We start from the raw sequence: 23,495 nt of genomic DNA on the forward strand, positions 1-23,495 counted from the left end.
TCTTGAAATATCTTATCTGTATTGTGTTCAAAATCCTCTCAAATTTGTTTCCTGACAAATGTGGCCACACCCATATTTTATATATGTATAAATAAAATATACAGATCTGACCAGCTATTTACTTGCCTTTTTAATGTAGTCTACAAAGTTTTACAAGAAGGGATAAAACCAAGCAGAGCTTTCCTCATCACCTCTAAGGCTCAGATCTCAGAACAGGGTTTGCTTAGATCTGCAACAACGGAAATATAAGCACTATATCAGTAATATTAGTACTATATCAACAAAGCTCTTGCCCTGCTTACACACCAGTGGGGATCAAAGTCCAGATTTACCGGATTAACTAAAACAAAATTAAGTATCAGCTGTCAAGTGAGCTGTAACAGGGTGTAAAACCAGCACTGGATAGTCTGGAGTACAAAATGTATCTAACAGGGTATATTGCCATCCAACAATGCCAAAAATGCTTTTTAAATTAAATTTGAAAAATGTTTTGGGCAGCCATCCTTTAAAATAACTCAAAGGAGCTTCTTTCAGCCAAGGTTTTCCCTCGCGTATGTAGAGGGTCTGGTTGCTATAACAGGCAAGGTTGAGAAAGTGAGATTCTGCAGATGGGACCTAATCCTTGATAAAATTAAGATTGACTTTAGTTGGCATTATGTCAGACTCATAAAACAGGAGGAAAACTCCTGTTTACTTTTGTGGAAGTTGGATTGGGGCTGTAAACCCCTTTACCAGCAGAAGCTACATGACAAGATCATTTAACATTTTCAGCCCTTAAAAATTTAGCTTAATCGCCTTCCCATCATGAAGTTTCAGAATTTTGCTGAAAGCTACAGAAATACAGTTTTGTAAAACCTTTGGCACTGAGCAAATAAACTACTAAGTTATTGCTGTATTTCAAAGAGCTTTATGGTATATTTTAATTAGCCTGTCAACCTACTCCTCTGCTGTTCAGTTACTCATGTCTGGCTAAGGAACAGTATGCTTTTGTTGGGGACTGGCATGCTTAACTAGCCAATGGGAACAGGGTGGGAGTCTGCTGGACAGACTATATGGTCTGTAAAACTACGCAAATCGGACATCGTGGTGGCTCCAGCTAACTGAAGTGTTTATACGTCAGCTTCCTAGATTCATGAATAAGAGCTACATAAGCAATTACATTGACAAAACTCCCATTCTGCCCATCACCTGTATGTATACAACTGCTGCTGTAACATCCTTGCACTTGGCTGCCTCCTGTCCCCACCCTTTGTAAGCTGCTGTGACAGACCCAGACCAGTGGGGTACAAGAGTCTGGTAGAAGGCAAATATACTGGCCACTGAATGAATAATTTTCTCTAGTGCAGCCCGTTCTGGTCACTCAGGGAACAGAAATCAGGAACCTGCTAGAACCAATTAAGACAGGCAAGCTAATTAAGACACCTGGAGCCAATTAAGAAAATACTAGAATCAATTATGGCAGGCAGACTAATTTAACCTGGTTTAAAAAGGACCTCACATGGGGAGTGAGGAGTACAAGTGTGATCAGGCTTCAGGAGGAAGATCCTGCGGTGAGGATAAAGAAGGCGCTGGGGGGAGGCCGTGGGAAGTAGCCCAGGGAGTTGTAGCTGTCATGCAGCTGATACAGGAGATGTAGACAGCGGCTATCCACAGGGCCCTAGGCTGGAACCTGGTATAGAGGGTGGGCCTGGGTTCCCCCCCAATTCCTGATCGGACACAGGAGTTGACTTGATCTGTGAGCAACATCAGAAGGGAAGGTCTAATTTGGAAAGGGATCTGGCCTGTCCCTGATCCACTAGGTAGGGCAACAGAGAGACTGAAGATTGTTCTCTATTTTCCCCCATGCTGGCCAGTGATGAGGTTAGCTGAGTGAACGGCAGGTTCAAGCCTCTAGCAGAAGCAGCCAAACTGAGGGCTGCTGTGAACCTCTGAGATGAGCAAATCTGCCAAAAAGCACAGGACCCACCAAGGCAGAGGAAGAACTTTGTCACACTGTATATAAAGAGCATGTACAGTGGCCTATTGTACAGCTGCATGGTTTCTACTTGCTGATCACAAGGTTCACTGAATAGCAGGCATGCTTGAGGGGAGACCAAATGTCTTTCAGAGCAAAAGTATGAAACTAATAATAAAGGGGGTTGGATTCCTTAGCAGCTTGGCACCTATGACTAGATGTTGCTGAGCACACTGCTAGCCAGTGTCTGGGCTGCACACATGATAGGGGCCAGGGTAAAGAGAATCCAGGTGTGGTGTGCAGGGGACTTCACAGATGTTTAGCAGTAAAATTTCCAAGTGTGCTCACACATTACCTGAATGTCCACGGGTAGACGATCCCACCCCCTACAGGTGTAAGCGGGGCCAAAAGAAAGCCCAAACACCCAGAATAGATATCCTCACTGGGAAATGCTTGTTGTAGCAGATTAAGTATTAGTGTCCTGCTCCAATAAACTCTTTGGAGAGAGAGAGAGAGAGAAAACACAGAGAGATGTGGTTGAATATTGTGGTTCAGATCTAAGATGCACAGTGGCCTGAAAGATGAGCCTCTACCCATATCACACTGAGATCAAGGAAGACCCTCAGAGGGTCTTAGACCTGGCTTTAGGGGTAAAAGCATCTCCTCCTATCCACCTTATTCTCCCCCTTGTCAGACTCCTTTCCTTTATTTACCTCCTAGCATACAGAAGTCCAAGCACAATGATGTGTTGCAATGCAACCTTGCTCCCTGATGCTGTACTCTCTATACCCACCCCCAAAGCACCAGTATGTGAGCTCCCCACCATTTTCACTCCTCCCCCACTTATTCTGATCCCTGCCTGACTCCACCACCTATCTCTATAGTATTTATAGCTACTCTCAGCTGCATGTCTGTGTGGATCCCTACTCCATGCACTGTCTGCTTTAAGTGTGTCAATACCGCAAAGCAGCCAGTGAGACACAGCTGCTTGAACACCTTAACCTGTGACCCTTTACTTAGTTATGCTTCAGATACAATTTCAATAGAGAGTACATGGGATGAAACCCAGTGCCTTGGCAGCCCTTACCCAGGCCATTCTTGAACATCCATCATTACAGTACTCAACTTGCTGGGCACCCAGACAACTTAGTCAAGAGCAGCTACCTGCAGTGTAAATGTGCTGGCCAACCAACTCTAATTGTTATCCAGAGATAGCTGGCTAAATGGCTATTTATGCCCATACAAGCTTTTGAAAATGCAGGTGTTTAGTAAAGGTTCTGTGGCTTCCAGGTATGGCACACAGCTCCCATAGGGTGGGGGAAGATGATGTTATTCCCAAATACAGAAGTTTTTAAACTGACGCGTGGCCCTCCAAGGGGTGTGTAACAGGACACGCGCCCCCTTGGCCAAGTGCATGAGTCTTCAGTGACTCAGCCCTCCAGCAGTCTCACACAGTTGGTCTGTGAAAGCAAAGCAAAATCCCTTCTGGGGTACAAGTCCTACAGGGGTGTATCTCTGTGCTCTCTGTAACATCTCCCTCAAGTTGCCCAGCTCTGGGATAGAGCGGTACTAGTCGTGCTGCTGCTCTAGTTCCCTGGGCCACTTCTCCGCGGCATCTTCACCTTTACCTCAGGGCCTCGTCCCGATGGAGTCCCAGCAACCCTCTCGGAGCTCCTCACTCTCACCAGCTTCTGGCAGCACTGCCTCATCCAAGGTCCTGCAGGTCCCTCAGCCAGCCACACACCATCCATGCTCCTCCAGCTCCAGCAAGGAACTGGCCTTACTCTAGTCCTGCAGCTCCTCTTATACTGACCTGCTGGGCTCTGATTGGCTGTGTCCCAAACAAACACTCTAGGCAGTTTCTGGGCCCTTTTCTGCAGTGGGGTGTGGCAGGGCTGTGAGGCCTTCAGCAGGGGGCCTCAGAGGGTCTGGTATACTCTGTCACAGGGGGGCATGGAGGAACATTTGGGGAGGAGGGTGTGAGTGGCAATGCCTACCTTGTGCAGTGGAGCATGGGGAGGGAGTACAATCTCTACCCCTTGACTTACCTCAGCAGGCCATCCAGCCTGTGGGTCAGGGCCACATCCGCTGTGGCCACACCCAGCACTGGCTCTGGCCCCAGAGACCATTGCATGCACCTTCCCCAACCCTGAAAACCTGAGGGGGGAGTGGCAGGTATTGGGTCTATTTTTGCCTGGGTTGGGGGGGCACAACCCCAAATTGTAACTCAAAGTGGGGGGGGGGGGCGGTGCGCTCAGCTCAAAAAGTTTAAAAAACGCTGCCTGAATACCTCCAAAGATATTAATAAATACAAATGCATGCTGTATTTTCTCTGAGCGCTTTAATCTTAAAGTAAAGACTTTTACCCAGATGTTACAAAGCTCTTACATCAGAAGGTCACTGGCTATTTAAAATAAAGAAAGGGTGACAACATGTAGTTAGTGATGTCTTAGATTCTCATTTTTCAGGGTTGTTCAATTTCTTTTATGTAACCACAGTTCCTTAGGCATTAAAACTGTTCAATTTGTTATTACCTGAGCACTGCTTATATTTTATTAGGTATGGACGTGAAGCTAATCCTTGATTCCAAACACGCCCAAACTTTGTAGTGGTTCAGATCCACATCAGAACTCTGACTCGGAAATCTATATTTTATTTACCAAGTATTTAGGTCTAGTATATTGTTTTAAACATATATTTCCTTCCTCCCTCACCCCAAATACACAACACTCACCATGCAAAACACACAAACAACTCGTTTGTCACAGCGTAAAAAATAAGAGAATATGAAAAAGTTGTCTGGGACATTTTTAACTTAAAATGTTTTCTTTATTGATTAGCACACACAATGTATTTGTGATTGTTTAAATCATGCAGATATTTGTCTTACAAAACATTTGACTTCCTAAATGGTTGCAAATGATTGAAAATTACTTATAGTTGGAAATGCCTACTCTGAGGTAAGAACTTAAAATAAATTCTACTGACCAAGGATGAGCGAAGTATAGTGAAATAAGTTTTCAAGTTTTTGGGAAATAATATTAAAGACAACATTCTATACATACTGGCACATGGGAGGCAGCCCATTCTCCTCATCTAAGATTTGATCCTCTCTTTTGACTCACGGTATGCAGATTTATAATATCTGTGGCTGTATAAATACAGGACCCCATTTTCTATTTCACGCTGTTTCTATCTGCATAGCAGAATGAAGGATTAAACTCTTTGAAAAGAATATATTTTCAAAGAATTGTCATGGTTTAATCACGCAGCTGCCAGTGAGAATAAAGAAAATTGCATAACTAAATTCCCATTGTACTACTTTGAAAATTTAACACTTTTAGACAAAATATCAAATATGAAGAGCTAAAGTCCAGGTGCAAAACTGCATGCACAACTGCACATCTTCTTTTGTGCATTCAAATGACTACATAAACAAGTCTTGTGTTTGTGCACACATGTTATCTGAACACCTAAATAACTGCTTGTGCATGGAATTATGTATCTGCATAGGTCTCACTTGCACGTGTGTTTGAATGTGATCATCAAGCCAATTCTTTGGAAAATATGGAGCTTTGTTTGTCCATTAGTTGCTATTACTCTCTACCATTTCTATTTAAAGTAAATTCTTTCCAACATGAGAATTACACCTGGAGCACAAGTGAGAAAAATATTAAATATGAGTGAGAACAATATTAAATATATTCAGAAAAGGCTGAGATTTGTTTTTCTTTTGTTACTGATCCATTCATAGTGACGGTTATAGGATAATTTACAGGAAAAATATTTATAGGTTATTTTATGTAATTATACTGCACCAACAAAACACTACAAACAGAATATTTTAAAATCATATTAGGGCATGTAAACATGTCAACTTACAAAGAATACTTGAAAATCTATGTGCTAAGGGAGGTAAACATATCTCAGCCTACTGGGTTAAGTTTTCAAAAGGCTGTTTGTCAATGCAGCATAAAACATTTCCTTAGTGCAAGACTTACCAAGTGTGTAAAAAGACACTGACTCCCTGAAAAAACTCCTTTTCTCCCCTAAAAATATCTGAATAATAAAGTGATATCTGTGTTTCTCAAGTAGCTTATTAGTTCTTGCTGAGTTTTGGAACATACCCATTTATACAAGCTTAGTTTTAAAACTGTAAAAACATTTGGTGAGAAATCACTCTAAAATCTGATTCAAATATGCTATCGTTGGAACACAGAACAGAAATAAAAACAAAACTGATCTGTGCAAGTGAAAGAAGATGTTGATTTGATTCCCTCCCTCCGCACCACTGGAAGCATCCTTGTATGACAGTTTGGCACATTACCTATCCACAAAAGCTATATTGGACTGACAGGTGCAAGGTTACTTTAGTTGTTGAAGAATCACAGTGTTAAGTATATCTGCTTCTTGTAGTGTCAGACTTTCATCTGTTAGTTCTTTATTTGGAAATGTAGTCACAAGAACAAAGTCAGATGCTGCAAATGCAGGACGGGACTGGATAATAAAATCTCGAACATCCATAATCCTGTTGAAATAAATATGATATAAACACTGAAAATTACTAATGATTTAATTTATACAGGAATCAGCTGCCAACACCAATAAAGGCAAAAAATTTGAATACTGCAAATACAGCATGCACTATTTACAAATGCACTTTTGATTGTATACCTATATTTTGATTATATTCGCCAGATTAGGATGATAATCTAGGGATTCTTGCTTTCTGAATACAAGGACTGAAAAGAAGAGTAGATGTATGGTTTGTCTTATATAATAGAAAGTTACTCATCTTGTAAAATCTTGAGCTGTCTCCCTCTATAAGTGCTCCACTTCAGGTGTGCAGGTGCCTCTTGAGTCATTGATCAGAGATTTTCAGCTATCAGTGTCTGTTTAGCCTGTGCATTCGCCTATGCCTCCTTGTGCCAGACACCAAGGCTATATAGGTGTGTGCAGGCAAACTGGCCTCAGGTCCTTCTCTACCCAACTGTCCCCCAAGGAACAGTTTGAAGCACAGGGGAAGGAGGGCAGGTACTGGAGCACCCAAGGGGACACACATCTTGAAGACTGTAGTTACTGCACAAGTTGAATAACCTCCTCTTCTTCTTCGAGTAGTGTCCCTATCGGTGCTCCACTTCAGGTGATTTCTGGACAGTATCCCCAGAAGGAGGAGGGAACTTCAAAACAGAGTCCAGAACTGAAGATGATACTGTAGAACCTATTGATGTATCAGATCTGACCACATGGATAAGGAAATGAAGCTGGAATACAGGGTTGGTTCCACCACTGTTGATGACCAATACAATCCTCCCTGGGACTAGCCAAAAAGGAATTCCTGAAGGGGCAGGTTGGTGAACCCCTGACCAAGACAGAGGAGACTGATTGAAAGTCTCCCTCTTTCTTTTTTATGTCATCCCATCGGGTCGGGGGGCACCACTGAAAATGGTGGAGATTCCTACGGTGCCAGAGGACAGTAGCCCAGAGACTGGTGTCTCAGTACCGAAAGGCACTTAGTACCCATAAGAAGCAGGGACTCTGGTCCATCAGATAACGTAAGGTCCTTAGAGTGCTGGAATGCCTGTGATAGTGAGAAGGGATCCAGTACTGAAGCAGTAGCCCAGGCCATGGTCACCAAAGCCAACGGTACTGATGATGATTACACTCCAGGTGAAGAAGGGGGTCATGCCAAATGTGCTGGCACTGATGGCTGGACAAAATGAATCAGTACCAATGGCTGGACTAAGGGGAGTAATGGCACTGCTGGCTGGGTCGGATGCATTGGTACTGACTGCTGGGCTGAACTCGACAGTGCCCCATGACTGCTCTCCTTGTGGGTAAAGGATACTGGCATCCTGCCAGAGCAGTGTCTTCTTTCCTTGGAGCTCCAGTGCTTCACAGCCCCACCAGTCCCCATAGAAGAGTCTTTGGCCTCAACAGTACCCTCGGAGACCGTAGACTTGGTGCGGAGACTTGGTCTTTTCTGGTGCTGGCTCCTTGGATTGAGAGTCTGCACTTCTCTTTTTGGGAGCCTTCCCAGAAGCCTCCAAAAATCTTCCCTTCCTTGGGGGAAGCTTGCCCCAGCGTGCTCTGGGTCTGTCTGAGGACAGGCATTCTGGAGGTGGGAGGTTTCTTGTGACCTGGTTCTGGCTGCAGGAGTGTTCTGTCATGAACAGTCTTAGCTTGGTCTCCCTGTTCTTCCTTGGCCTACACTTAAAGGTCAAGCAAAAGTTGCACTTCTGAGAGATATGGGACTCCCCCAAGCAATGAACACACTTAGAGTGGCCATTGTTTACAAGACTAGCCTCATTAGGAGAGGCAGCATTTGAAACCTGGGGAGCCAGGCATGTCCTGCCAGGAAAAATGAGTCTCCCAAAGGAAAAAAGGGTAAGGAGAACAAAGCAATCCCCCCTCACTATCCACAGAAACTAACTATAACTACTACTACTAGTAGTCTCTCCATAGTAGTCGTCCATCACTGATAATGATGACAATATTGTTACAATTCTCATCTATGGCCATGCATATGACTCTGAAGTCCAAACCCTGATGCAGAGTCGGCTGCACTGAGGGTGCAGGAAGTCCGTATCCATGATATTTGACGATGCAGCTCTATGGCATCTTTCATATGCAGCCTGGAAACAATTTGGTCAATCCTGCTCAAACCCATGGCATACTAATCTTGTCAGAGACTACCAGTGAGTCCTGTTCTGAGCGGTTTGCTCAAGTTCTTTGAGATTGATCCCAGCCCACAACAGACCGCATTTCAAGTTATCTATGAAGCGCTCATACGGATAACACTTCTTTGTTTTGCCCTGTCTCAGCTCCCCATACAGGATCTGTTTTGGGAGGTGGTGGTCTTCCATTCTGATGACATGTCCAGTCCTAATTTGTGCTCTCAATAACATTTCCTCGATGCTGGTTGTGTTTGCTGTAACTATATACCACACTAACTATACCACACTAACATTACCAACTGCTAAACTAAGTATCTTAACACTAAGGAAAAACAGAATGGCCAATGTAGATACACTAAGGCTCCGTCTCAGGCTGAAGTGCTTGAGAAAAAGCTAAGGGCAGTTTGCCTGTGCACCCATATATAACCTTGGTGTCCGGCACAAGGAGGCACAGGGCGCATGCAAGAGCTGAACGGACACTGCTAGCTGAAAATCTCCAATCAAGGGCTCGAAAGGCACATGAGCACCTGAAGCGGAGCACCCATAGGGGACACATCTTGAAGAATGAAGGTTGTGGCACAGGAGTTCACTAGATAAACTCCTTTTATTTTTCAACGTAATTTACTCTTTCAGCAGTTTGAGTACTGAGAGTTGAGTAAAATCCAATACCCCACATGTAATGACAAAGCCAAGCTAAATTAACGCCAGTTCCTTAATCAGCTTCAATTCTGAGTGATCAGTGCTGTCCCTACTTCCCAGACATGGCCAAATCTGAATGAAAAAAGAGAAGCATTACACTGTACCCCTGTGGTGTAGCTAGGTATCGAAATTTGGGTGGGCCCCAAATTCTGATGGAAGGGCAATGTCTAATACCTGAGCTCCCACCTTCACGTTGCATGGTTCCAAAATAAAGCCCATTAATAAATTCACTTAAACTTGGCATTCACACAGACTCTGATTCTGGTGGGCCTGAGTGAGCTACGATCCATGTCTACACCAGATCCATGTCTACACCCTTGATGTACCCTGAAAGTCAGCAGACTAGCTCTGACAGAAAAATGGTGGTTGGGGACAGGAATGTGTTCCAAAACCAAAAAGTTTTCTGCTGAATACCCCTATCAACCACCCACAATCTAAAAACTGTCAGCAAAAGTACTTCAGATGACATCATAAGTAGTGTCAACACACAGAACAAGAAGTCATCTTAAGACAGTCAAGATGCAAATTATACAGGGCTCGAGAACAAATTTAATGCTGCAAAATTGTTCCAGAGGAAAATAATAAGCCTGTGCAATCTTTGAAGAGTTAGTGTAAAATGTCCTCTTTAACCAATAATTAAGCAAGCAGACAGCAGCATCCTGCAGTAGCTGTAGTTCCTTACTGATCGTCTACCGTACACTGGGCTGTGAAGTGTATTCTATATTGACATTATCAGTGCTTGGATAACTATGACAACTATGTGAGAAAAGGGTCACTACTGCCTAACAAAATACATGGAAACAAGTGCTTCTGGCTATTGATGCTATCTGGGAACCTAGGAGCAGGTTGGAGTCCAGAATCCCCCTTCCCCTCCTGGATGGCAAAGTTCCTTCAAGACTGGAAATACTCCCTCAATAATGGGGAAAAGCAATATCCTGGGTCACACCTTGTATCAGTTTCCCCGCTTGAGCTGGTCAGGAATATTCAATGCAGTGGTTTGTCACAAAATACTGATTTGCCAAAACTTTTTGCAGGAACATGCCAGTTTAAACAAAAAACTTTTGCCAGGAAAGGTTTCCTGGGTTGAGGATGGAATTTCTGGTCTAAATGAGAGAGACACCTTCCTCCTCCACCACCACCAGAATAGCCCATTGGTTAGGGCATTCAACTGGACGTGGGAGATCTAGGTATGAGTCTTGCTCTGACTGATTCAGACCAGGGACCTGAACGTAGCCTCCCACATCCCAGGTGCGTGCCCTATGCACCATGCATTGACTGTTCTGGAGTGTGTCTCTCTTCGGCTCTTTGCAACTACATAAAATGTCACTGTTTTGTCTATATGCAGAATGGGAGTGTTTTTGAAATCTCAAAAATTTTAACAGGACAGGAAATCTGTTTCCTGCACAGTTCTATTCCCAATCTATCAGCATCACCTTTATTTTAATTGGACTAAGCCTCAGCCACCTTGCTCTCAACCAAATACTAGGAAAGAAGGAAGGTTGTATTATTCAGGTCTGCTAAAATAAAGAGACTTAGCATTGCAAGTCCCTCTGCTCACTGATTGTACCACAGCTGAAACTGTCTCACTCTGCCCACCACAGTTCTCACATACATGTAGAGCAGGAAATGTGACAACAGTATAACTTTGCCAAACTCTGCACAAATGCACTCTTAGAATGGATAAGTAATTGCATAACACCACACATCAAGCAGCCAAACAGAAGTAATTCTCAAGGCTATATCCAAACTAACAGCCAGAATGATATGAGTATGGACGATGAAAGTTATATTAATTTTACAGTTACCAAATGCCTGAATCTGATCACCTCCAAAAGTGTAATTCTACATCTAGCGTTCCTCTACCGCAAACATTCATAATTAATAAACTGCTTATACACTTTACCTTTGTTACCATCATTCTTGCCTTTTTATATGCCAGCTGCTATTTTAGTTCTTTTTTTATCTTACTGAAAGAAGTGTGGTTACTTGTATCTCTGTGGCATTAGTTTACCTGTGTGTTTGATTGAACCTTTGTATCAAACGGCTTCCATCCGCTAGCCTAATCTGAATTTTAGTTGTTGCAATGGAGTCATCAATCAGAACAGTTGCATTAAGAATGGATTTTTCCTCTTCTTCTGGGGAAGAAGGTGTACTGACAATTTCAGGTGTGAGGCTAAAGGATTGAAATATAGGTGTTACTGAAAGAATTAAACCACAACTGAAAAGATGTATTTTAGAACATTTCTTATCTTTTTTTTTTATCTGAAACCAGTATCATGCACTGTATGCTAATTGACCTGGGTATTGAAAACAGTGTCAAAGCTGTCTGCATTAATACATGGATAAGATTTTATAAACATGCACTTAGTTACACAAGAACATTTTCTCCATACATGAGGTTTCTTGTACATATTTTTTTATATACAGAACTATTTCACACAGGGATATAAATATTGTTTAAAAAGTTAATCGTTTAAACGATTAAAATTTTTTCACTTAAATGGTTAACCGATTAAAGGATCAGACTGGTGCGGCTGGGGCTGCTCCTGCCCTTGTGGCTGGGGCCAGCGGGTGGGCTGGTGTGGGGTTAACGGTTAAGGTGGATTAACCAGTAAGACTAATGCTTACAGGTTAACTAGTAAACATTTTACATCCCTAATTTAATGCACATCACTACGAAAGAGGGAAGGCTAATACAGTTGCATAATTTTATATATATGGACAGATGATTATAAAACAACCCACAGGTCGCAGGTTGCCCATCACTGGCTTACACTGAAAGCTCTAAATCAAAAACCCATGCAATTAATGGAACCAACTTTTGACACTTACACCCCACACACCTTACCTGCAAATGAAAGCTTTTTCAGCAAATTCATTTGAATATGTCAGTTAAGTGCAAAGAAGGAAGACTTGGAGAGTGAAAATCTGAACAGGAGTTTTGAAGCAACAACAACATGTAGCTATTGCCTGTTGTAATCAAACAAATCTGCTTATGTGATCTTAGATGTGTTATATATTTATTTTAACACAGTTAAAAATTAATTACCGTATATACTTGTTTATAAGCCGACCCCCCGCCAAATGGATATGTAAAAATAGTAAAAACTGCATGACCCTTTCATAAGCCGACCCTATATTTCAGGGGCTGGCAAACTTTGGCTCCCGGCCCGTCAGGTCGGGACCTTTTGTTCACTTGGGGCGCCTGCAGGCACAGAGCCCCTCACTCCCAGTGGCCGTGGTTTGCCGTTCCCAGCCAATGGGAGCTGTGGGAAGTGGTGCCACTTCCTGCAGCTCCCATTGGCTGGGAACGGGAAACCACGGCCACTGGGAGCTGAGGGGCTCTGTGCTTGCAGACGCCCCAAGTGAACAAAAGGTCCTGACCACCAGCAGCTTACCCTGACTGAACAATAACTGAACAAATATGTCTTCACTTTCAAAATTACAATCACTTTCAAAATTACAGTCAACTGCGTGCCACTTCCCGCACCTCCCATTGTCTGGGAATGGCGAACTGCGGCCACAGGGAACTGAGGGGCGCCATGCCCGCAGGCTCTCCAGGTAAACAAAAGGACAATGTATTAGATAGTCAATTCAATGATTTCATAGAGTTTAAAATCACCACATTTTGGTGTAGACCCGTTTATAAGCCGACCGCTGCTCTTTGATGCGTCCTTTTTTACCAAAAATATTTGGCTTATGAACGAGTGTATATTGTAAGCTATTTCCAAAAAGGTATCAGAACTGCCTTGCTGACAAAATTAGTACACATTATATAACGTGGTGAGCATCAAGCAGTTGAGATGTTTACTATTCAACTGCTAGGCATTATTGAGTTAGTCTATAAGATTGCTCTGGAGCCTATGATTCTGTGTTACATAAAAGCTTGAGGACAGAATGTTACACGTATATTTTTTTCTGCTTCTTCTTGCTGAGTTACCTTGAATAGTTTTTTAAAGCCTTGTCTAAAAAGGTATAATATCTCAAGTCTGATTAGGGATGCAAGCTGACTGTCACATCTCAGATGCTCAGTCACTAGAACATATTTTGCAGTTGCACTATTATGTAACTGTTTAGAATTTTATCATCCACATATTCTTGCCCCCAGATACCAGATTAAGCAATTCAAAGGCAGGTGTCACATTCTTTAACATTATTGCTTATGTTTCAATGACTATTATCTATGTACTTCAGCTTTTTGTGGCAGCCTTTGAAGCTCTCACCAGGATTTCATTGGAATTCAGGTTTTAACATCATGCAATTTATTGTTCATATTCATTTTGTGTAAAATAAATCAAGCGGGATTCTCAAATTAATATCTCTTCTGTTTAAGGATACCGGACCTGTCAATTGTGTAGCTGGGAGTCTTATATTCAAAGGTGTCACCAGTTCATATACTATATCACAATATTTCTGCCACTGGCATTTCAGCCAATAGATACTTTAATTGCTGCCATACAGAAATCCTATCAAGAACTTGGTCAAGTATCAGACTATGAAAATGTTTATGGCTAAAAGCAGAAAATGACAGAGAAGGATGGGGGTTGGATGGTTCAGGGAATTAGTAATGGAATATACAGTTTGCTATTTATACTGAACGTCATTGGATTAAATACAGACCAAGTACTGACGGCTATAGGGTTGAATAAATTAGTGGTCTCAGTCAAATTCCTGTTGAACTGGTGCCTTCTTTAAAATCTCCAACAAAGTAGGCAAAGTTTTTGGCAGTCTCACGTGAGACAGCAAGGAATTAACAACGATCAAGACTTAAGTGTGAAGGACTATGTATAAAGAGTGGTCCTTCCAGATCAGGGTTGAGGCATATTGGCAAGGTTGCATGAGGAATCCTATACTACAGCTCTCGGCATTCTACCCATTCAAACAGTAAAATAAGGGCTTCAATCTGGTTGGCAATCAATCCATTACTTTTAATCAGCTACATTTCCTTAATAAAGGAAGGACAGGTCTTTGTATATATTAATTTATCAAGTGTCTAGGTAAACTGATCTGGCAGATTGGAATGACATTCCACTATGAATGTCAAATTCCACTTCATGATTCTCTAGAAACAGTAATAAAGCAGCAAGTTTAAATTTGAATAGAATAATCTTAACATCCTGCATACATTTTTTTCCGATGATTATAAGCAGAACTGGTAGCACCACCCTTCGTTAAAGTTGCCCAAAAATGTTTCATTATTAGGATGACCATACATCCTGTTTTGGTGGGACAGTCCCCTTTTTAAGCCCTGTCCAGGATGTCCTGACATTTTTGGCAAAAGTGTGCATTTGTCACAAAAGCTAATGGGTCAAATGCACAGTTTTGCCAAAGCAGAGGAACGTGGCGGGGGAGGGGTGTGACGATGTCAGACCTTGGGCTGTCAGCCCTAGCCCTGAGTGGTGGGGCTAGGGTTTTCAATCCTGTGCTGGGGGCAAGGCTTGGGTGAGCCCCACACCGGGGGTGGTATGGGTGTGGGATGGTAGTGGTGTGGAGTGGTGGTGGAAGGCTTGCTACGTCAACCCTGGGCAGCGGGGCTCAGGCTTCAGCCCCAGCCCTGGGTGGCGGGGCTAGGTCTGTCAGCCCTGCTCTTGTGGGGAAAGGCTCGGGCAAGCCCCACATGGGAGATGGGGAGAGAGAGGGCCTTAGGCTTCAACCCCAGCCCTGGGCAGCAGGGCTCAGGCAAGCCCCATGCGGTGTCCTGTTTTCCCTTTGGGAAATATAGTCACCCTATCTATTATAAGACCCTGTTTTTAGTTGCCTATAACTTGGCCAAATGTTAAGCATTCAGGCTGAAATGTTCCATTCTGGGTGTCCATTTCAGGCTGAATTTTTTGTAAAATTTTAGCAAAAATGGTTGAGCCACATCTGAGAATAAAGATAAGGGTAAAATACATTGTTTTCCCAGTGTTAAAAAAATCTTACAACTTTGGCAACTCCATTCTTTGAAACAGGGACTTTAAATTCGGCAGGGGTATCACCCTGATTTCAAGGGTGCAGCTTCTGCTGTTCCCACAAAAACCCCCTAAATTTGACCAATTTATACAAAAAAACCCCCACAGTATGTGATCATGTAATTAAGCAGGGCTGCCCAGAGATGGGGGGGCGTGGAAGGGGCAGTTTGCCCCAGGGCCGCTGTTTCAGAGGGCTCACAAAATGACAGAGGGGCGGCTGAGCCAAATTTGAGTGAAGAGGTGTTGCAACATGGTGAACGGGATTGCAATGCTGCTCGGGTTTGATGCCTGCCATCAATAATGCAGGGAGCGAATTGCCCATCTCATCCAGGCCCAGAACCCATAGTCAAGGTTATTGGCATCTTTATGCCAGGCTTGAGGCAACCTGCCACGCTGACAGCCCAGAAGAAGGAGTAAGGTCAGGGATACTATTCCCGCTAGTGACAGGGCTAGAAGGGCTAGAGTTCAGGGAGAGGCAAGACCTGGCTACATGCAGAGAAGAGCATCCCCATTCCTGTGGGGAAGGCAGCAAACACACAGGCCTGGGGCTTCGCTGACCCCCTCCCCCTGTATCCTTTCCCCTCTTCCTAAACTTTCATTCCATGGTAATTTTTTTTTATTTGGATGGGGACATCAATTTCAGATTTTGAACTGGACCCCCAAAACCCTCTCTGCAGCCTTGAAGACTGTAAAATAAGGCATGCACACAATGGGACAGAATTACATTGCAAAGGCAACCTTAACTGGTCTTCTAACTTCTAAGTTTTGACATATTTGACCTGTGATATTTTGGATTAATAAAGTATTTGTTTTCATTCACTACATTCTTTGAACAAGATGGATCAGTAAACACTTCTGGTATTAACTGCCGTAAGTGGAAAGTGCACTGAGTTACCTTCTCCAGAAGTCTCCTATAGTGTTTGAAAACATTACAAAAACAAAATGCATCTTTTGCGGTCATCCTGAGTCCTACTCTTCTCTTTAATTGCAAATTACACATGCACATGACAGAAGAGAACATTAATTTGTTTACATTTTTTTTTACCTTCCAAGCTTTTGTCCTTCTCCACTGAAAGCTTTGAATTTCAATCTAGGCTTTACATATTCCTGTTCTTGGTGGTCTTCCATATCCAAGTTAACTTGGCCACCATGCACCAACCGTTGAAGTTCCAAAGGAATCTCTCTTAAATGCAAAAATAAACCATTTTAGCTGTCTCCTTAAAGTACACAATAGAAATTCCGAATTACAGTACAGTAAAACATTTCAGTATGGATCCTACAAGAGCCTAAACAATATTTTAATAAAGAGTGGAAACTACTGCCCTATCTGTATCAAAATGCAGAGGAATCCAATTGCGCCTACTTCTTCTAGAAGCTAGAGTTAAAAATAAAGACTAATGGAATGTATAATTAATGTAGTTCATTATTAAGTCACAAGTTGAAATCTAGGGTGCACTGATAAAATTGTACACTCATTCATTGTAATAGCTACATTTTGCAAATGATGTTCAAGCAGATGAAGTTACTGGGGAGTTCTGTGTTTAAAAAAAAAGTGAGATAGAATATTGCCCATACTTAGATATTTTTAATATTTTGGTTGAGAATTTAAAAAATAATCCAGAGGAACAGAATTAGAAATGTCTAAAAATAGTTGCTGTAACTTTAAATTTATATTATAATTTTTCACTAATCAAACATTTTTAAAGTTTTCTCAAGTAATCTCTAATGCAGGCGTGGGGAAACTTTTTTCTATCAGGGGCCACTGACCCACAGAAAAAATCAGTCACGGGCCACACACAGCCCCACAAGCGGGGGGGGGGGGGAGGGGGGGGGAGGGCGGCGTGGAAGCTCAGGGCTTCCCCCACAGTAGCGGGAACCAGCTGGGGGCTTACCCTAGACCCCTGGGTGGAACTAGAAATGAGGGGTTCAGGGTGCAGCAGTGGGCTCCGGGCTGGGACAGGCGGTTGGGGTACGGGATGGGGTGAGGGTTCCGGCTGGGAATGCAGGCTCTGGGGTAGGGCTGGGGATGAGGAGTTTGGGGTGCAGGAGCGGGCTCAGGGCACGGGAAGGGGATTGGGGGTGCAGGTGGGGGTCTGAGAGGGAATTAGGGTGCAGGAGGGTTTCAAAAACTGGGGTGGGGGTTGGGGTGCAGGCTCTGGGAAGAAGTTTGGGTGTGGGAGGGGGCTGAGACCTGGGGGTTGGGGTGCGGGGTCTGGGAGGGAGTTAAGGTGTGGCAGGGGGCTCAGGGTGCAGGCTCCGGCCAGGTGGTGCTTACCTGCGGCAACTTTGGTTGGCTGCGCAGTGGGGCTAAGGCAGGCTACCTGTTTGCCCTGGCCCCGCACTGCTTCCGGAAGCGGCTGGCATGTGCAGCCCCTAGGTGAAGGGGCAACCAGGGAGCTCTGCACAGTGCATGCTGCCCATGCCTGCATCGCCGGGCCCGCAGCTCCCACTGGCCGTGGTTACTGGCCAATGGGAGCTGTGGAGCCAGTGCTGGGGGCATCATGCGCAGCTTCCCTGATTGCCCCTCCGCCTGGGAGCTGAGGGGAGAATGGGGGGTGGGAGGGGAGGGCGCAGAGGCTCAGGGCTTCTGGCCCACAGCACAGAGACTTGCTGTAAGCTGGATTAAATTAAGTAGTGGGCTGGAGGTTCCCTACCCCGGCTCTAATGGAATACATTTTTTTTGCCTGTCAATCACAGTCCTTAACAGGGATCTTACTCCAATTGAGGGGAGGAAAAAGGCCTTGAGAAATAATCAGCTGATTATTATATTGCAGTAGCACCCAGGGCCCTCAATTAGTAACATCGCCCCACTGTGCGAGGTGCTGTACAAATACAAAGACACAACCCTACCCTCAAGATCTTACAATCTCAAACAATCAATATGTAAAGGGTGGAGGGAAGAGGGATGAAATCTAATATATACATATACAATAAGAGGTATAACATGGATTTTGAAAACTGGACTTGCAGTCACTGGAGTAATTTCAAGTGTTCAAAATGTATTTCATTTTATAACTTATAACTTCCTCCTCACAATAAAACTTGTAACCCTACATAAACAAAACTAAGCGTGTTGAGTAAATATTAGCAATACTATATTTTACTTTTGCATAGTGCCATTCAATTAAAAGAATCAGTCCTTTGCAAGTCTTCATACATTATTTATTTATTTTATATACCGCCAAAATGCATCCACCACTTCGGTAGAGCTCAGCTGTTTAAAAACTTATATCAACACTTTTCCTTCTATACTGTTAAGAAAATACTTTTGCTAAGATTGCCTAAGATAGCAAATCATGCTTTTCACATACATAGTGGACACTTCACAGGTATTAAAACTAGGGCTGTTCATTAATCTCAGTTAACTCACACGATTAACTAAAAAAAATTAATCATGATTAATGGCAGTTTTAATCTCACTGTTAAACAATAGAATAGCAATTGAAATTTATTAAATATTTTGGATGTTTTTCTACAGTTTTTCTAAGTGTATATTATTTTTTATTACAAATATTTGCACTGTAAAAATGATAAACAAAAGAAATAGTATTTTTCAATTCACCTTATCCAACTCTCTGATGCGGAAACTACAAAATCTGAACCACCAAAAAAGAAAATCAACCTTCTGCTTGTGGCATCTGACTCATATAATGAAAATGAACATGCATCGGTCCGCACTGCTTTGGATTCTTATTGAGCAGAGCCCATGTCTGCATGGACACATGTCCTCTGCAATGGTGGTTGAAGCATGAAGGGACATATGAATCTTTAGCACATCTGGCACATAAATATCTTGTGATGGCTACAACTGTGCCATGAAAAGGCCTATTATCACTTTCAGGTGACATTGTAAACAAGAAGTGGCCAGCATTATCTCCTGTAAATGTAAACAAACTTGTTTGTCTTAGCGATTGGCTGACCAAGAAGTAGGACTGAGTGGACTTGTAGGCTCTGAAGTGTTACATTGTTTTATTTATGAGTGCAGTTATGTAACAAAAAAAAATCTATATTTGTAAGTTGCACTTTCACAACAAAGATTGCACTACAGTACTTGTATTAGGTGAAGTGAAAAATACTATTTCTTTTGGTTTTTTTATAGTGCAAATACTTGTAATCGAAAATAAATATAAAGTGAGCTCTGTACACTTGTATTCTGTGTTGTAATTGAAATCAATATATTTGAAAATGTAGAAAACATCTAAAATATTTAAATAAAAATTGTATTCTATTATTGTTTAACAGTGCAATTAAATCGCACAACTAAAAAAAATTAATCGCTTGACAGCCCTAATTAAAACATTATTCATGTTAAGGAATAACTACACCTGTTTTGCTCAGCCCAGCATAATATGAATATTCAAACAGAAGGAGGCATTTGTTGCAGTGAATAAACCATGAATTATTTTGAATCACAGTTGGCACTTCTGAGCCTACTACTGCCCAGCAGGAACTAAAAGCATACCCCCTATGGAGATTATTTCTGTTTGAGCATATTCGCAGAAATACATTGCGTGGAGTGGCAATGTGTGTAGGCCCCTTGTTGCGTCAGAGGGCGCGCGCGCACGTGTGTGTGTATATGCAGATAATGCTAGCTAACATCTAGGCTTCAGAGGTGTCCTCAGTGCAGCTATAGCATAATAAATAGACAGTCTATGGAATAGTCCCATACCGCAGTCCTTCTCCCATCACAAAAAAAGTTTTCAAGATAGGAGGAAATTAAGAAAGCGTACAACATCAATCCTTATAAAATTGCAGGAGGCATAAATGCCTTTTGATCCATTGCAAAGAGGTCCCTATGACAATATACACTGTCTGTATCTCTGCAGTAACATTAATCAGCCTAATCTTGTTTCTGGTACAATGATTATTTAATGTTTCAGTACTCGGTTGCTTTACACTGCAAAAAGGTCATATACTTTAATATTCATCACTGTTTTATTACTATTTCCCTTCTCTCCAACCGATTGCTCTGATATAGTCAGCAAAGTAACCACCATTATAACTTACCCTCTTTTAACAGACTCAAGAAACTGAGCATTTGTTGGGTCTGTGTAAGATCTCAACTCTCCATCATCTAAACTGAAACCATTCCTCCATAGTTTAAGCAAAATTTGAACCTATTGAGCAAAGAAAGTATAATAAAAAACTAAATGAAAAAATTTCTAAGCAATTATCTGCTGATCTTTTTTGTTAGCTTTGTACATATTGGCAAACAGAGTACTGAATCTAAAACACACACACATTTTGGAGCAAAACATAGAAACATAAGACAGAAGGCAAAAGAAATAAAAATACTGTGTTAGTTTTTGTAGAGAGATTTTGGACTGTCATTTTTAGATTCCCCCCCCAAAAGTGATATAGACTTCTAGTAACATTGGCACTGTTGCTACAGTTGAAATTACAAATTCAATGGTACTGAGACCTCAGACAGATTGGCACCCTTGAACCTCACAATAAGCCTTGACTTTTAACAGTGACATAGCTAATAGATAAAATACAAGGTACACAGAAAATATATGCCAACAATAGTGTACTAGGCTTAACAGGTGATGCAACTGCTTTCAAAATAGTGAATACTGTTTTTGTTTAAAATTGATCTAGCACCCATAAACTTGCAGACTACTACTACTATTCTAATCACTTGTGGAATAAAGCGAGAGTTAGAATTAGTAATTCTGATAACTGGTTTTATCATTGTTATTTTTATTGTAACACCTAGGAGCCCCAAGTCATGGACTAGGACCCCTCTGTGATAGGCACTGTACAAACACAGAACAAAAATACACACCCTGCCTGCCCCCAAGACCTTACAATCTAAGTATAAGATAAGAGACAACAGATGGGTACAGACAGACTGACCGGGGAGTACAAGGAAACAATGAGACATATTGGTTAACATGATAGGTATGTATGTATTCTCAGCATACCCAGCAACATAACAATTGCCATATTTTCTGTAGGCTTCAGGGCAAAGGAGAATTTTAGAGGGATTCAAAATAGGATAATGAGTTTGTTTTGTTTTACAGGGAGCTTCTCCAAGGCACAATGGGTAGCATAAGAGAAAGCATGAAGGTACTTGTCTGCCAATTTAACAAGTGGGTGATGGAAGCTAGCATCATGGGCTTATTGGAGGTAGGAGTCAACCTTTCAATATGGAATGAGAGATGACAGGTAGGGAGGCAGATAATCATGAAAGGCCTTGAAAGTGCAGACAAGTAGCTTATATTTGATACAACAGAGAAGAAGGGAGCCAGTGAAGGGATACAAAGAGAAAGGTTATATGGTCAAAGTAACAAGCTAGGAAAATGATCTTTGCAGAAGCATTCTTAGTGGAAATAAGCAGGGCAAGACTGCATTTGTCAAGGCCAGAGAAAGGATGTTTCAGTAATCAAGATGCGATTACTTAAGCATTTATACAACACTAAACAATTATGCAATGTTTTATAAAACATAAAAGAAGACATTCCTGCTCAGAAGAGCTTGCATTCTAAAACAGACGAGGAAAAAATTCAGGAAAATGTCTGGGTGAGAGTGTGACTTACTGCCAGGGAAAGTTGGTAAGAACAATTCAGGGTAAACAGAAGAAATATGTGGAAGTCTGGATTTACAAGAAGCAGCAAGAGAGTGCTCACAAGTTTAGGAAAAGCATAAAAAATGAGGTATAGAGTAAGAAAAAGGAGAATGAGGGAGCAGCAGATACAGATGATTATAGCACAGAAAAGGAGCATGCAGGAGCATAGGAAGAAAGAAGAGTAGAGATAAGGATAGGGCAAAATTATGCAGAACCTTAAAGGCAAGGATGAAAAACCTGATGCAGTAAGAAAAGAATCCAGCAAAAGGGCTGAAGGGGACAATTATAAGGGCAGAGTAGACACAGATAAAGATGACTTTAGCAATGATATTTTGGAAAGTTTGGAGGGAAGTAGAGGTGAGAATTCCAAAGACCACAGAGGAAGTGGTTGCAAGAAGGAAGAGGAAATATGACAAAAGCATAGACAAGGGTTTTAACAGTAGCTATAGCTGAACTTTGGTTTTTTAGGGCTTGCAAACACAGGACTTGTGCAGAAATCCAGGGAGCCCACTAGCCTACTGCACAGTAGCAGGCCATGTGGACCCTGCTACTTTGCACTAAAAGTTCTGTAGTGTGCTTTGATTTACTGCTGTTTCTTACAACCTGTTTCAAACAGCAGTATGTCAAAGCACACTACAGAACTGTTAGTATGCAGTAGCATGATCCACACAAGGATTTAGTGTGCAACAGGCTAGTGTGCTGTTCATTCACACACTGGTTTGCCACACACTAAGTTTCTATGTAGACAAGCCCTTAGAGAGGAAGAAGTGACAGAACTTAGCACTAGTTATGGTGGGGAAAGAGCAGAAGTCAAATATCGGAGGGTAGGGGAGTGGAAAATGGTGTTAGAGAAGAAAAGAAAATGAAGAAATTTTAGGAGAAAAGTTCAAGGTTGGAGAAAATGAGCTTGAGATAGCAGGAGGACATTCACATAAGTATATCAAACACAGTTGAAGAGGTGGACAGAGGGATGAAGATTAGAGAAAGAGAATTAGATTTGTAAAATTATTTCCATAGAGGTGTTAGCTGAAATCAAGTGGAGCTATCTTGAGCACAAAGGACAAAGAGGAGATGACCTAGCACAGGACCCTGAAAGGCACCAGAGAGAGAAAGATGCTTTAGTGTTAATTTAGTTTTACTGATGATATTATAGTGTAGTTTTACTCTGAAAAGTGACTATATAAAATGGCATCATCTTAGTTCACAATTCTATTCCCTGTGTATATTCAGGGTCATGTCTGCTCTCGTTGGTGGCAAAAGTAAGTTTGACTCTTCTTTACTCCTGTTAGCACTGCCGACCAAGCTCAGCTAAGATTCAATTACTGCTGATGTTTTTTCCATCTTGTGCATCAACTAAGTTGTTTATTAAGCTCCTATCAGTCACACCTATCCAAGTCTGATGAAAACAATGGCAATCAGGAAACAACTCTTCTATTCTATTCAATTTGTCATACTGATCCCAGCACTTTCACAGGTGTAGCTGAAGGCCCAATTTGGATGTTAGAACATTTATTATTGGTGATGATGCATGGTATGGAAAGAACCCTGTTTGACTCTCACTGTGCAAATAATATGAAAGGCTGACAGGAAAAGACACCTCTTTCTAACTATAAACTGACACAGAAATCACTGAGCTACAACAA

At 42.1% G+C, this 23,495-nt stretch overlaps 1 protein-coding gene across 1 annotated transcript in view; it reads right to left on the reverse strand.

Annotated features, from left to right (window-relative positions):
* Positions 1 to 4,784: 4,784 nt before the first annotated feature.
* UBXN2B (UBX domain protein 2B) overlaps positions 4,785 to 23,495 on the reverse strand; it is a 28,312-nt gene continuing 9,601 nt past the window's right edge. The window contains exons 6-9 of the mRNA XM_084618252.1: positions 20,289 to 20,398; positions 16,327 to 16,464; positions 11,342 to 11,503; positions 4,785 to 6,482 (exon numbers count right to left, since the gene is read on the reverse strand). Of these exons, the coding sequence (XP_084474378.1) occupies positions 6,320 to 6,482; positions 11,342 to 11,503; positions 16,327 to 16,464; positions 20,289 to 20,398 (573 nt within the window). The 3' untranslated portion in view covers positions 4,785 to 6,319. The remainder of the gene's footprint in view (positions 6,483 to 11,341; positions 11,504 to 16,326; positions 16,465 to 20,288; positions 20,399 to 23,495) is intronic.

This window comes from Lepidochelys olivacea, assembly GCF_965140295.1.
Source record: "Lepidochelys olivacea isolate rLepOli2 genome assembly, chromosome: 2".
Lineage (NCBI taxonomy): Eukaryota > Metazoa > Chordata > Testudines > Cheloniidae > Lepidochelys > Lepidochelys olivacea.